The 16,146-nt window shown below is 38.5% G+C and overlaps 2 protein-coding genes across 2 annotated transcripts in view; one reads left to right on the top strand and one right to left on the bottom strand.

Annotated features, from left to right (window-relative positions):
• The window catches only part of LOC121960744 (F-box/LRR-repeat protein 7), a 28,922-nt gene extending 23,145 nt beyond the window's left edge, over positions 1-5,777 (top strand). The window contains exons 3-4 of the mRNA XM_042510595.2: positions 918-1,535; positions 3,461-5,777. Coding sequence (XP_042366529.1) covers positions 918-1,535; positions 3,461-4,197 — 1,355 coding nt within the window. The 3' untranslated portion in view covers positions 4,198-5,777. The remainder of the gene's footprint in view (positions 1-917; positions 1,536-3,460) is intronic.
• A 2,457-nt stretch (positions 5,778-8,234) lies between these two features.
• Positions 8,235-12,927, bottom strand: LOC121960807 (uncharacterized). The gene is made up of 10 exons (XM_042510668.2): positions 12,832-12,927; positions 11,564-11,667; positions 11,036-11,135; positions 10,742-10,813; positions 10,591-10,656; positions 10,384-10,497; positions 10,162-10,290; positions 9,984-10,061; positions 9,530-9,655; positions 8,235-9,263 (listed from the first exon to the last, which is right to left on the bottom strand). Exons 1-10 carry the CDS (start codon positions 12,856-12,858, stop codon positions 9,129-9,131), a joined length of 951 nt encoding a protein of 316 aa, XP_042366602.2. The 5' UTR covers positions 12,859-12,927; the 3' UTR covers positions 8,235-9,128.
• Between the last annotated feature and the right edge of the window lie 3,219 nt (positions 12,928-16,146).

Here is a 16,146-nt window from a genome sequence, read left to right as displayed (position 1 = left end):
AGCTGCTCTCTCCACCCCTGTAAAGCCACAGATGACAGTCAGTGTGTGTTGTTTCAGTTGTCAAAGGTCATTCTGGGAAACGTAGGAAATTAAAGTGCATGAGTCACATTTAAGGAAAGAACAGCAACATGTGAAATGACAATTTTTATTGCAAAGTTATTCCTGGAATACATTCAACACCATTGATTATATATATTTTTAAAGTTTCCTTTTAAAGAAGTTGGCTCTCAATGAGTCACTGAAGCATTCAAGGATGGAGCTAAAGTTGGCCTCCAATTCACAGCTTGTAATCCGGAGATTTGGAGTTTTTGCACTACTTGTTGTAAAAGAGCGGAAGACTTCATAATGGAAGTCTTTAAAGCCCACTGTTAGATTTGTAAAACCTGTTTTTTTTTTTATTAATGAGGGTGATTTCACTGCATCTTCTCCGTCCAGATCACGTGAAACCTGGTTTAGCTCAAAAACACTGCACATCAGGACTAGATCACAAGCAGGCTCAAGAAACTGCTTTAACCATAGTTTTGGATTTGTGAAACCTTAGTTTTATTTGTGAAAACAAGAAAAATGGCAGTTTCACTGTCTTTTTCCCCAGAGAGATCACATTAGACCAAGTGCTGATCAGAAATGTCGACTTGTCCAAGACTTTAAGGCTTGTTCTGCATGAAGAGAAGTCCTAAGAAGGTTTTAGGGTTGTAAGATGATTAGCAAGGTTGGACATAAGAAAACAAAAACAATAAAACCTGTAGTTTTACCTCTTACTCACTCATAGGTATATGAGACGTGTATATGTTCTTTAGTTTTACAGGTAATTTTGGAATTAAGAGTCAAACAACAAAGAGTTTTCAACCTGAATTAACGTTTTCGTTGTCTTCAGACACTGACTCTCTCTCTTTTTTCTCATCTACTTTCTCCTTCAGGTTTAGACTCGAGCACTCGGACTCTGAGCACCCCCAGTCCCGGTCTTATCCTGCCATCCAAGTCCTCCTCCCTCTCCTCACCTGCCCTCTCCAGTAACGGCCATGAGACCAACTCCTCTTCCTCCTCCTCCGCCCCCGCTGAGACCGTCGCCGTGGTCCACTCTCAACCTGGCACCCACACACGCTCCCGCCAGTCGAAAAGCCACCACCACGCGCCCATCGACCTCCTCCCTGACCACGCCCTCCTGCAGATTTTCTCCCATCTTCCCACCAATCAGCTGTGCCGCTGCGCCCGCGTGAGCCGCCGCTGGTACAACCTGGCGTGGGATCCAAGGCTGTGGAGCACAGTGCGGCTAACGGGGGAGCTGCTTCACGCCGATCGTGCCATCAGGGTCCTAACCCATCGGCTGTGCCAGGACACTCCAAACGTGTGTTTGACCCTGGAGACGGTGGTGGTGAACGGCTGCAAAAGGCTCACCGACCGCGGGCTGCACGTGGTGGCTCAGTGCTGCCCGGAGCTGCGACGCCTAGAGGTCGCTGGCTGTTACAACATCTCGAACGACGCTGTGTTTGAGGTGGTTTCCCGCTGCCCAAGCCTGGAGCACCTGAACCTCTCAGGTAAAAAAAAATTCTATCATTGTGGTTCCCAACGGGTCCAGCTACGGGGTCTAGATTTCTCCTTAGTCATAAGTTCAAAGTCTGCACAAAGGAGAAATAATCACATATTTTTTAAAGGCATTTTTTAAATTTTGGTGGTATTTTATTCTCCCTTTAGACAATATTTGTTTTCCATGTTACCGGTGATTTTAAAAAACTTTTGGTGATTTTATTTCTTTTTTTTTTTTGGCAATTTCTTTCCTTTTAACTTGTTTGGTGATTTATTTTCCTTTTAAAATTTTGGCCAATTTTTTTCATTTTACATTTGGCATTTTTGGCAGGTTTAGTTCTCTGATTTTTTTAATTTCTAATTGTTTTTTTTTTCTTTTAAACTTTTTGGCAATGATTTTTTTCTTTACTTTTTTTGTCTTATAAAATTTTTGGTGACACCCACCTCGTCCTATAAATAAAGAGCAGTACCTAAGACCTGTTCTTATGTTTGAAATTTTAAAAAAAAGTTGAAATAATACCAATAATGGGGCATTAAAATAGTTCTCAAAAAACAAAACCTCTCATTCTACAGCAGGAAAACACATAAAAGCTCTGTGCTACAATTTCACTGTAATTCACAATAAAGTGTATTTTGTCACAAATCTGAACCACTACTCTATAACATCTGATTGGTGTCTCTCAGTTTTATTACTGCTTCCCAACATCACGCACATGTGTGGATTTACCTCCGAGAATTCCTCTTCTCGATCCCTCTCACTCATTTCTCCTGAAGCTGGTAAAATCATTAGAGGAGCAGAAGAAGCTCTGCCAACCTTAAGCTCCCATGTGGGAGAAGAAAGGCTTTCTTTAGCTGAGAGCAGAACTTACCTCAGTGTGAGTAAGGAGAGCGGTCTGCTGCTTTCATTAAGGAAGTGACACGAATAACATTGACTTGGACAGGAGTCTGGTGGCAGAGCGATGTCTGCACCATTAGCACCAGGAAGCGAGCCCTTTGTTGTAAAAATATCCTTTAAAAGAGGACTTGTGGCTTTTATTTGAGAGGGTGAAATAATGAAATCAAGTCTATTTTTCAACTGTAAAGGACAGCAGCCTTTGATCATTTTTCCCCTGAATATTGTTTGGTTTTCTCAGAGTTGTTTGCACTTGAACATCTTCATGCCTCTGGCTGCAGGCACAAATCCAGCAGGTTTTACTCTGGTGCCCTCAAGTGGATGCTCACAATTCAGTCTTAATGGGGAGGTTCACATTTTTTCAGTTTGTGCCAAAGCTATACTGTCATGCACATACGTATGTATGAGAGTGCAGGTTTTGTTTCTTGGTGGGGAAACAGACATTTTTATGGCAAGCACTTAATTTACTGCATTCATTCTGGTGAATGTTTCTGGACCATTTGTGCTTTTTCTCCATCAGTTTATGGTGGAAATGTCGTGGTACTTCTCACTTTAATTGTGCATTTTTCTATCCATTTTATGGGAGATTGCAAATGTTGCTTTTAAGGTTGCATTGTGCCAACTGCTTTATCAGAGGCATTCTTGCATCAGTGAGTTGCAAAAACAGCCAAACACACTGTAGTGTGCACGGCAGGCCAGTAGTTGGTGGTTTGCCTTTGAAATGACACACCATAGAAGAACACCACGTGCATGCGCGAAGTGCAGCCGTGACGTTCTCGCAGGATGGCCACAGAAGGGTTTGCGTTTTTAAAAGATTTAACTCTGGAACCCAGCTTTAAAAGTTTGCATTTTCGGCCCCCAAAACGCCATTGTCATTTGAACTAAAGACCAAACCGCAACAAAAGTTTGACGTTTCATTCAAGAGCCGCCCTCTGTGGCAGCTGATTTCTGTTTTAAGACAAAGAAATGTGAACTGATCCTTTGATTTAAAATCTACTTTGCATAAATAATGAGTTTTTTAATTTTTGCTTCCTCTCCCTCCAGGCTGCTCCAAGGTCACATGCATCAGTCTTACCCAGGAGGCCTCACTCCAGCTGTCCCCCCTGCACGGCCAGCAGATCTCCATCCACTACCTGGACATGACCGATTGTTTCTCCCTCGAGGACGAGGGCTTGCGAACTATCGCCTCCCACTGCCCCCGCCTGACACATCTGTACCTTCGCCGCTGCACTAGACTGACGGACGAAGCCTTGCGCCACCTGGCTCTCCACTGCCCCTCAATAAAGGAGCTGAGTCTCAGTGACTGCCGCTTGGTTGGTGATTTCGGCCTGCGTGAAGTCGCCCGTCTGGAGGGCTGCCTTCGCTACCTGAGCGTGGCCCACTGCGCCCGCATAACAGATGTGGGCATGCGCTACGTGGCCCGCTACTGCCCGAGACTGCGTTACTTAAACGCGAGAGGTTGCGAGGGACTAACAGACCACGGCCTAAGCCACTTGGCGAGGAGCTGCCCCAAACTCAAGTCCCTGGACGTGGGTAAGTGCCCGCTGGTGTCGGACAGTGGGCTGGAGCAGCTGGCCATGTACTGCCAAGGCCTGAGGCGAGTGAGTCTCAGAGCGTGCGAGAGCGTGACGGGCAGAGGACTCAAAGCGCTGGCGGCCAACTGCTGCGAGCTGCAGCTTCTCAACGTGCAGGACTGCGAGGTGTCGCCAGAGGCCCTGCGGTTTGTTCGACGCCACTGCCGGCGATGTGTCATCGAGCACACAAACCCCGCTTTCTACTGAGACGGGGAGCTCTTGGACTCTGACAAGTGGATGTTCTAATATTCCCGGTATGGAGCTGGCAGAGTTCAGTGGTCGATGTGTCAGAACTGGTTGAAAACTGGTGTGCAATACTGGCCAGAATTTGTCTCTTTAAATCCACTCAGTGGCTGACAATACTTCCATGGACTGTATTTAACATATTTATCTTAAAAAGGCAGAGAAGTACAGCATTCAGTATATTTCAACATCACACACAATGTAACACGCTACAACAGTGGTTCCCAACTGGTCCAGCCACTGGGTCCAGATTTCTCCCAGTTCATTAGTTCAAATTCTGCACATAAGAGAAATGATCACTTATTCAGTTTGAATTGACAAAATGTAAATATTATGTGGGCTTAAAACAGAATGATGTAAAACATACTAAGGTGCGATTAGTTCAAACCGAACGCATTTCAAGGATTTGATACTGGAGGCTCTGAAGAAAAATAAATTTACCAGATTTTTAAAAAAAAGAAAACATGCTTTTGGTTTCGAAGGCATGATTTCAGTTAAATGTTATTTTGGCACTTTTTTTTCTTTTTAAAATTTTTCAAAAAACTTTTGCCAATTTTATTTCTTTAAAATTTTTGGAATTTCCTTTCTTTAAAACGTTTTGGCAATGATTTTTTTCTTTCTAATTTTTTGGCTGATTTTTAAAAAACATTTTTGCAACTTTCTTCTTCCTAATTTTTTTGGCAATTCTTTTTCTCTAAAAAAAAATTGCAATTTATTTTTCTTTTAATATTTTTGGCGATTTCTTTCTTTAAAACTTTTAGATTTTTTTTTTAAATAGTGTTTTCCTTTTCCTAATAAAAATTGCCAAAATGACATCATTTCTCAATATCCAACAGTCCTTTAACACATCATGTGGGAGTGGCTTTGGGGGAGGTAAAAAAAAAAACACCCACCCCCCCTCCATTGAAGAAGAACAGTCCTTTAGGCCTATTCTTATTTTTGAAATTAAAAACAGGCCACATAATACTAAGAATAGTGCAATAAAATCGTTAGTGTTATTGAAAAAAACTCTCTCACAATACAACAGGAGACCACACTTCAAAATAAAAGCTCTGTGCTGCAAATTCAATGTACTTCAAAATAAAAGCTCATGGTTACGAATCACTTTTGGACTGCGACCCACCAGCTGTGAACCACTGCACTACAACACAGAGCACTGGGTACCATTTAACAGCATTGTAATATATTTTATTTCAACAGCCCTGAAACGTAATCACCATCATACATTACTGCATCTATTTATAAACAGCAAGTATCTTCAGACTAAACCACTCTGAATGTAGCAGCGAAGCAGCGACTAAAGCCGACGTGGTGACTTTAAAACACTCTCAGTTTCACTTTCTTTGTGTTGCATATGCACTTTATGCAATTGTGCTGACAATCACTTCAGGCTGAGCTCAACGTGTCATCATTTTTCACTTTCTGTAAATTAAACTATTAGCCAGAGAACTTTTTTACTGCCAAACAGAAACAGACTGTTGTTGAGAATAAACAAAGAACACATTGCTGCTATTACTGTGCCAATAAACTTCTTCAAAACCCGCCTCCACAACTGCCAGTGTTTTACTCGACTTCATTACGGTCTTAAAGGATTTAAGCCTGCACATGTTTGTGGGTCATTAAGGTAACTGAGAGTATCCAGGGATACCATATATGGAGGTTTTAAGGACTGCAGTGTGAGGGGCTCAAAGGGCTTCATGCTTTCAGGCCATTGGCTGAACCTGCTTGTAATCTGATGTGTGCACCTGTCTGTCCACCACAGGGGTATCATACACATAATGTATATCATTTCCACTCTTGGACAGAGTTATAAGATCGTAAGTCATCGGAGCTGCAGTTATATTTCTTGTTTATGTATCTGTCAGCTATGAGAAACCTCCACCTGGTCTTGATTGCTGTGTTATTTGGCTCAAGCAGACATCATCACAGCACAAAGCAAAACCAGGATATTTCTCCAGATTAAGATCACGAAATTAGTTTTGTTGCAAAAACATTCTGTGGCTCTGTGAAGGAAAAGTTAGCCTTTCTGTTTGCTGCAGCCACTTGAACTATGGGCGAAACAGGTGAGGTATGTCACCAAAATGCCTAAAATGTGAGCGTATACTGGGTCCGGTGAAAAATTCCTGCAGAGCACAAACATGTATGATTTAGTGATACAGAATATTTTGATGATTGTTTTTGTTTCAGAGGAGGATCCTTAAAAACATCCAGGAGGAACTAAAACATTCAAAGGTTAGTTTTTATTTTAGTTTAGTTTTAATTTTAGTCATATTTACAACTTATAAAACTTAAATACAAAAGTAAGTATACAATAAATAAGCAATAAGTCATTGCTTTAATAGCATTGAAAACAACAACAAATAAACACAAAACCAAAACAAAAAGCAGGACCGAAAAGGTGTGGGCGTTGGTGTATTATTATTATTATATTTCTTCGTTTTTGTCAGCTCCCTTCAAATTTATACAGTGCAATAAAATAAAGTAACAGTATTTAAGTACAAATACATTATATAATTCCAGGTACCCCTCAGGATGAATAGTGGTAACTCTGGTGACTCAGTAACTTCTTATCTTTATTTTTTAACCTGGACACTATTTTCCATGTTTTGTTTCTAAGTAATCAATGGAGACAACAATTTTTAAAATGGTCTTGTGCTGCGGTGTGAACGCCTGGAGCATTTGTGCATCGTCATTTTACACCCACCAAAAGTGGGTTTTTTTTTGCCATTGATAGGTTCAGATTGTTACTCTCAGTGTCTCGTGGTTTTCAGTTATATTTATCAGTCATTTATTCACCTGGTTTGTTTGTACTTTTCAAACTCTGCTGTCATTTCAGACCCAGCTGCTCCTCCTGCCTGCTCCTCATCACTCACCTGCTCCTCATCACTCACCTGCTCCTCATCACTCACCTGCTCCTCATTCCCCCATCAGCTCTCCACTATATATCCTGGTCCACTTTCACTTTCGCTCTGCCAGATTGTCTTTGTGCCCCGTACCTCAGCTTTGCAGCATTAAAGCACTACATATCAGCCTTGTGACTTTTTTAATCTAGATTTTGACCCTGCCTGCATGTTCTGCCTCAGCCCAACCTCTTGTTAATTTGTTGATTACCTCGTTTTGCTTCCTTGTACTCGACTCTAAGCTTTGTCCACTTACCTTCTGAGTTGTGCTCTTTAGTTTTTCATCTGCGAAGTGTGACACTGACAACATTCAACATGAAAAGGATCCCACAGAGATCACCTTTTTGTTGAAGAGAGGTTATTTTTGTTGAACTGCAAACAGCCTAAAGCTGAACATCTTTAAAGCCATCAGACTCCGTTTAAACAGTCGTTTTAGTGTTTATAGAGCCAGCATATTTTCACATCTAACAGCATGAATTAAGGTTTTGGGGTTTCTTTGTTGTTGTTTTTTTAAACCAAGCCAGACTTGGTGATTGTTGAAAACAGTCAAACCAAGATGACTAATAAAGTAAAACTGATGTGAACATGTAAGGGAGTTTTGAAGCCGTTTATAGATGAGTACATGTAATTGGCTGTGATTGGTATCCTGTGTTATCAGTAACTGACTGTTTATTTACCTGATGTGAATGCTTCTCATTAATTAACACTTAATGTCATTACATCTTTTTACAATTACACTATAGTGCTGTATAGTGTAGTATAAACCATGTATCCTTTCATATACTGTTTATACATGTAAAATACTGTTGATTAGTCTTTCCAATATGCAGCAACAAAATATCATGGTTTTTTTTTCTTTTTCTTTTTTGGAGCTCTGATGAGTTTAAGTACAGGTTTTCATCATTAAAGGAGTTAAAGTTTTAGTACTTCTGTCTACCAGTAGAGGTCCCTAAAGATTGTAGATTTTTCAGTGCTGACTTCATGCACGAGTACATCCCCTGCACGGGATGAAGGTATGAAGAAGGAAATTGTGATATGTGATGGATATATTCTTTCCCTCTTGTGTGTGTGACAGCAGTTTGCATTTAACACACATGCACATTCATATATATATTTTTTATTCTCACGATAAATACACAAAAAAATAGAACAAATATGTGCCAACAAATTAGACATTTATAAATATACTCTAAATAAGTGCTGCTATATATTTCTCCCTCACCCACAAACATCCCCTTCCCTCTCTGACAGGCCTCAGCTGCAAGTAAACTAATACTGAACGAATTTCTGCAACAAGAAGACGCTCTTTCACAGAGATAGTCTGCGACATGGTGATGTGTGTGCATACCACAGCGGTGCTTTATGATGAGTCAGACAAAGTTACAGCTCTCGTCATCGCTGGCATTTTAATTCCTCCTGCCAGACGAGGGTGTGCCCGTGTTCGTCTTTTCAAAATTCTCTGTTGTCAAAGCAGACCACAATGATGACGCTGCTCGGATTTTCCTGTTGCACTTGGCACTCTGTGGTTACAGGCACTTGAAACAGGAAGATCCCTCATTCATGTTGCATTTTTAATAAAATCACTAGTGTTTGAGCAGTGTAATATATGATATCTCCCTGAGGACCTCTGTCACGAGGGGAACTAAACAAGCTTTCAGTGCAAACTTCGCACGCAATGAGTTGTGTATTTTATTTCAGTCTTTGCTGCTTTTCTCCTCTTGAGGAAAGTGATTAAACCGGAGGGTCACATTTCTATTTCACCGGTTGTTTAAGAGTCTTTTTATGCTTCCATTGTCACCTAATGGGCCCAGACTAGTGGATCGGCCTCAATACGACCACGACAAGGACCACCTGAAGCCAAACCTGCAGCAGACAGCCAAAAACTGGTGTTGTCCAGACTGATAAAATAGCAAAGTCTGACTCTGCTAATGACGAACTGTGACCCGAGACGTGCAACATACATTATCACACAAACAGCAGCGGGGTCGTGAAACTTCATGGTTTGTCATTGAGAGTGTAGCGTCTTTGAAGCTGGATGTGGTTCTGGTTAATCTGGCGGACTTCCCAGTTTGTGGCTTGATTAGTGCAGCAGCATTCAAGTGCAGGCTGTGGAGGACGAGTCCGAGACACCTGGGAAAATCAAGACACTATATTAAAATCTTCATGCTTTTTTTTCTTGTATTTACTGTTCTAAACATGGCAGAATACAAACACATATACTGACTGATTTGATTCATTTAGCGCTTATTAAAAATGAAAAAGTTATACAGAAAGTTAACCCAGAAAACCCTCAAGCACTTGACAAGTGGGGTTAAATAAATAAATAGGCTATAATAAAAATATTAATATGAAAAGACAGGTAGATGAGGACAGAAAACAACTATGTATAGACATACCTGAGATTTGAGGACACGCAGCTCATTGTAAACTTTCCTAAACTTTCTGTCTTGTTCCAGACATTTCTCCTTAAGCTTCTCCCGGTCCCTGCGCTCCTTCAGAAAGTCTTCCTTGTAGACTTCAGCCTAAAAATGGACAACAAGAAAACACGATTTAAGGATTGAGTCCAGTAAAGGAATAGTCTGATATCCTTTTGAATAAATTATTTATTTTTTAGGTTCAGATTATTTGTAGATCCAGTTGTTAAAGGGTTGGATGCAAGTCAAAAAACACTCCAGCACGAGTCAGTGAGTGAACTTTTGGGTGAGTTTTTAAAACATGGACAGAGCCAGGCTAAGAAAAGCTAATGTATTACATTATTTTGTATTCCAGTATATATTATATATATCTTATTTTCAGCAAGAAAGCAAATAAGCATAATTTCAAAAATACACACATGACGCATGAACTCACCTGATGTTTCCAGACATCCTGTAGTGTTTCACTGCTCACATCGAGAGGTTGAGTCGTCTGAAGCGCCTCCTCTAGAGCCTGTACAAACACAATAAATCAGCTATAATCCTCATGTTGTCGCACAGATTAAACAGTCAAAACTCCTTTCACTCCGATTTTCATTCATTTGAGGACTCACTTTGTTCAGTCTTCTGATCTCTTCGTGCTGATGCTGCCCTCTTCGGGTCAAAGTGCTGTTTTGTGCTCGCAGCTCTTCTGCTTCCCTCTCTGCTTTTAGTAGCTTGTCACCCGTCTGTGTGTACTGTCCCTTGAGAATCAAATTACAATCCACATTTTTACATCCTGAATCAACCAAAATGCCTTAAATTGTGTCTGGATTTTAAATAAGTGTTGAATTTACCCATTTCATTTCTTTATCTTTGTCTTTCTTGTGTAATGTGTCGTCCCTGTCTTCGTTTTCCCGCATGTCCTCATTTAAGTTGTTATGTTGCAGTATTTCTTTCAAGTCTCGGACCTGGAGATAAAGAAAATGTCACATGACACAAAGCGTGAAGCACAGAAATGACGTTAAAGTGAAGCATCAAACAAGAGTTCGTCCCTTTCTTACCTTCTGTTTGTAGTACTGCACCATGGTTCGGTACTCTCTCGCCCATTTCTCATTTATAGAAAGAAGCTGAGTAAAAGAGAAATAACACAAATCTTTTAGGTACATGCATGTTTTGGGATGAACATAAATCTCACTTTTGAAATGTACTCACCTCCTGTCTTTGCTCCTCTAAGATAAGTATTTGTGCTTTCATTCTGACGTCACTGCTGCCGCCAACTTCTGACTACAGCAAACAAAAAATTTAAAAAAAGAGGAAGCATTAAAATGTGGCACATGGTAAGTCCATCTGTGACTGCATGGGCAATTATGAGTGTGTCCACTGACTTCCTTTTACACATTTTTGGAAGTTTTGCTATAGAGGGTTTCCAGTAACACAAAGAACACGGTCATTTCCTTGTGGTTAAGGACTCAGACATATCTTCCGATGTTGCATTGTTAATATTACCTGAGTGTCTCCCTGTAGACTGTCGGGATGAGTAACTGCAGCTGTATGGGGTTTTTCTCCAGTGGCGGGGTCCGCCACACAACCATCATACCTGAAAACACTTGAACACAAAAAGAAAAATGACCATTAAACATTGTAGTCTTTTTTTAAGCCACAAGTGGTGGAATAAAACATTCTCAAGTACAGTTTCGACTTACTTTCAGTTTACTTTACTATTCCCGTTGTAGGTTACTTTATACAAAATTGGCTCCACATTGATGAACAACATTAACATGCTCTTACATGTACTCGTAAGTGATGTTTTTTTTTTAAAGAGTTTAATTTCAACACTTTTAAAGAATTAAATTTGCATGATTAGTTCTTTTGATAAGTGCTGAAAATACTTCTGTGCTTTTTATTTAACTAACATTTTTAATTTTGGACGTGAAGTATGGTATTTTAAGTAAAGGATCTGGGTATTTTTTCACTGCATGCCAGTAAATTATAGGAAATACTCCTAAAATCTGCTGATAATGACGCGATGTTCACCTGTCTATGTTGGGCAGTGATGGATACAGTCTGTGGGTCAGTCTGTTGTCTGAAGTCTGGGATCTCTCTGCAGGCAGTTGGTCCATTGTAGTTTCATGTAGTGACTGTCAAAACAGAGGACACACATTACAGCATCATTAAAATCATTCCCTCAAACATTCATATCTTGATATTTATTGATAATGATTAAGTTATTATCAACAGTTCCATTTTATGTTTTTAATATGGGCTCTGGCAAGTCTTACTTTTCTTAATTGTTTTTGTTTTAGGGACACTGGCCTTTCAGCCATCATTAATAACACAATAGATTCACAAATATTAATTTGAATTAATAAAGCAACAAAACAAAATAAAAGACATAAAGACAAGAGGTAAAAATTATTAAAATAATAAATAAATAAATAATTGAAGGGGTAAATAAATAAAAAAATAAAATGTTATATATCTCAAAATCAGCAACGAATAAATAAAAAACATCTATATGAAAATAAATAAACATTTATGAATGTAGGCACAGTTAAAATATTGTGCCTAATGGCCATTTTAAAATTCTTATTTATGACATTAAAAGCATGTGAAATTCTCATTTTAGATCAGAGTAAGCAACAGGCAGGCTAATTGTCTGGACTTGCTCATTATTCTTCCTCATTTTCTGTCAATTATCCGCTACCACTATCTAAAAAAAATCTATTTAATCAGTGCTTAAAATGTCCCAAAAATTAATAAATAAGAAAAAAAAGAGAATATTATCCACCGCTGAAACATGAGTCAATTAGTTAATCAACAGAAAATGACTTTACTGCAAGTTTGATGATCAATTAATTGTCAAAATTATTTGTCAGGCAAAAAAAAGCGTACATTGGCTGGTTTAACTTGCTCAGGTGTTGCTTTTTATCCTACATAGATCATTTTGTCATCCTCATCCTTAGAGATGCTGTGCTGATGATAGGCGTGCAGAAAAATGCACCTCGTGACAGCTGACTCAGATCCCACACAGATGGTGTGAATTATCCCCACACTGTCACGCGATCACCTACACTCAGGTTGCACGTGGAGCTCTCAAATGTATTCATCACATCATTTTAGACAATCAAAAGACATGAAATACGGAGTATATCCTTCAGTAAAAGACAAACATGTTGTTGATAATGGGGAGAGAGTAGATTTTCTCTGAACATAATAATTTTTTTAAAGTAACTTTAACTTTTTATAATATGCAGAGACACACATAAAAGAATAAATAGTACAATTACATTAAAATCTCTCACCATAGTATTTTCTTGAGTCCTCGACATGCGCAGATGTCACAACAGCTGGATATGAAAGTGACACACTCCGCGCGCTCAGTTATAGCGTCCTGTGACGTCATACAACCGGCAGCGTCCAATCAGCTGCCGGGATTCCCTCGCGTGGAGTCACAGGGGCAGAGCCGCTGACGACTTTATCGAAGGAAAGGAAAGTACAAGTAGCTGATCAGCAGCTCGAGCGGTAATTATCAATGAGTTTACGTACCGGATCGATGACTAAGGGAAATAACTGATGTTACACTACAAGAAATGACACATTTCACACGCAGTTTTTTTTTTTTATTAGTTATTTATTTTTTGTAATGTAGTCTAATGTGCCTCGCAGAGGTTCTTGAATTGTTTACTAATAATAAATTGATTTTCTTTACTGTCTTAAAGAAAATCTCACCTTCCAGTTGTCATTAATAAATCAGCAGATTAATAAATATCCATATTAATTAAAAAAAAGAATATCGCAAAAAATCCTAACTCTCCCAAAAATAGCAAAGGGCCAAAAGACAAAATAATAATAAAAATTACTAAATTTCTTTAAATTGATTCTAAATAATGGAATTCAATAATCAATAAATACAATAAAATATTTTAAAAAACAAATACAATAAAAATAACTTTATTATCTTCAACATTAGTATGACCAGGAACCCACATATAAATGTATTTTTTGTATATTAATAAATACATTTTTAATTAGTGGAAATCAATAACCCAGAAATTGATTAAGTGAAAATAGTTACATCAACCATGTTTATATATTTTGTATAATAATAACTACATTTTGTAAGAAAAACCATTAACCTACAAATAGATAGATAATATTAAATATATATCAAAATTTATATAAATGATAAAATAAAATAATGAACCTACTTTATTAACATTCATCAGTACTAGCAGGGGTCTGTGTTTACAAAAATATTTTTTGACAGGGAATAAACGCTATTTTATATAAAGTATAAAATATATTATTATTTTAAGATTTAAACACTTGTTAAGTAAGACTGAATAATAAATACCTTAAAATAGATACCAAAAAGTAAACAGGCTACTTTCAGTCCACTCTTATTCTGGAGATGGAGAAAAATGAAAAAGTTCATTTTTTACAGCAAACAGTTGGTGTGAACTTCAGCGTGTTCAGCGTGTTTTCTTCCTGGATTACTGTGAGAACTTCTCACACTTGAGGCCGGAAATGTATAAAACACACACACACACACACACACACACACACACAAATTTGAATATAAAACTGTCCCCAAAAAACACACGCGAAACCTAACTGCTGCGGCTTGTGGGAAAATCACACATCTCGCAGGATTATCGTGTTACTCAATCAGTTGAGTCACAGCGGCGCGTTTCAGGGAAGGAGGAGGAGAGGGGAAAACACGCCGCCGCTCCTCCTCCACTAACCGGCACTTTGCGCAGGGGAGACGACCCATGGCTGCTCCTCCACTCTTTCTAGAAACTTGTTTTATTTAAACAAATTTGACACGTTTCTTCCCCTGGCAAGAGTTTTCACACTAAAATAATGTATGTAATAACTGTACTATTTTTTGTGTGTGTTTTTTTTTGTGATGACGTGGGAGTTTCCACCTCCATAAATTTTGGCAGATGTTGGGGAGGCTCCAGTAGATTATTGTGGGATATCCCACTTTATGTAAAGAAAATACAACACAAAGTACAAAATAAAATAAATGATCCTCCTCTGTAAGGATGTTTGCTATATATCTGTTAAAATCAAAACAGTTTATTACAAAGGCAGGTGTCATTAGATGCAAATTATTGCACTTTTAGCTGTAGGTACTTGCTCTTTTTTTGTGATTTGTGATTTTTTTTTATTTTGTAGTTTAATGTACATTTTTTATACATATGTTTCATTTAGGATCCCTATTAGCTGCAACATAACTAGTGCTATTCTTGGGGTCCAGCACATATTCAAAACATATACAGTGCACAACATGTAATATATAATAAGCAAAAACAAAATAATGTAAAAAAAGGAAATAATAATACAAAAATATATGTCTTTTAATAAACATATATATATATATAAGATACATTATTTTGCTTGAAGTAACTTACATTAGCCTGCATCTGTGTAGCCTACTTATTGCTGGAAATAGGCCTTTTAATGTGTGTGTGTGTGTGTGTGTGTGTGTGTGTGTGTGTGTGTGTGTGTGTGTGTGTGTGTGTGTGTGGTGTGTGTGTGTGTGTGTGTGTATGAGCAAATTTCTTTAAATTTGGTGCACACTTGGACTCAAGAATAAACTGATAAATATCTGGTGGTCAAAGGTAAGATGTCAAAGCCACTGCAGCCTCAAGGTTTTTGGCATAAACTTAGAAATTTCTACAAATTTTCAGACGAATGTCTAATAGAATATTGTGGATTAAATGATCACATTTTATACACAAAAGGTCAAAGGTCGACTTCACTGTGACATCAAAATGTTCTGCAAAAACACTTTTCTTCTGTTAGTTTTTAGCAAACATTAATCTTCTTTTCAAATAATAACTGTCCAGACTTGCATGCATAAGCCAGATAATAGCTTAAATTCACTTTAAGTGAAGTCCAGTTATAGATAAACATGAAAATGTAAAAAAAAAAAAAGACTTCCTATCTTTCACTGTAACCACATTAACATTCATGATATTTAAAGATTATCAGTAGTAGTTGTGGTGTTGGTGTGGCAGTGACTAAAACAGTTACAGCGTTTACCGACATTACAGTACTTGTCATAGTACCCCATGTAGTGGTTTTACAGAGGGGGCCTTTCTTCATGTAACACCTGTGCAGCGTGTTCCCAGCACCGACAGCAGCCTATTTACGGTATGTGTGACACAGCAGCAAGTCACTAGAAAGGAAAGAGGACGTGATTACTGTGCTCGGCGAGCCTGCTTCTTCCTACCACAACAATCTCACTCTAAGAGATTCACACTTTAAGTTCCTATCTGTGTCACCCTGCACACGCCTTCGGGTCACACACATGATAGATAAGACAGCTTGTGGCCTACACCCACGAAAATAAAACCAAAAACAGGCACCGTGTTTTATGAGCACTTTCTATCCTGTTCGGTGGTTTAGTGGTTTATTTTATTTGCATACGCCTTCGTCTAACCTTAGGATCCAGTTTCATGTGAAGCAAAAAGGAAAGAAAAATGTTAAAGTACATGTATTAAATGTCAGAGAAAAGGATTATGTGTTCTTGTGTGGTTTGAGAGAAGTATCTTAGAAAGTGAAGCAAGCAGTTTCCTTAATTAAATCAGACTTACCTAACTATTATT

Source organism: Plectropomus leopardus, chromosome 21 (genome assembly GCF_026936395.1).
Source record: "Plectropomus leopardus strain MGB_pleo_1.0 chromosome 21, ASM2693639v1, whole genome shotgun sequence".
Lineage (NCBI taxonomy): Eukaryota > Metazoa > Chordata > Actinopteri > Perciformes > Serranidae > Plectropomus > Plectropomus leopardus.
Note: the sequence above shows the minus strand (reverse complement) of the source record. Positions and strands in the feature narration are given on the sequence as shown.

Coding starts and splice junctions, on each gene's coding strand:
- LOC121960807 (XM_042510668.2), bottom strand. CDS start 12,858: ATGTCGAGGACTCAAGAAAATACTATG. Junction 11,136..11,563: donor TCACTGCCCAACATAGACAG/GTGAACATCGCG, acceptor TTTGTGTTCAAG/TGTTTTCAGGTATGATGGTT. Junction 9,656..9,983: donor AGGATGTCTGGAAACATCAG/GTGAGTTCATGC, acceptor GTCCATTTTTAG/GCTGAAGTCTACAAGGAAGA.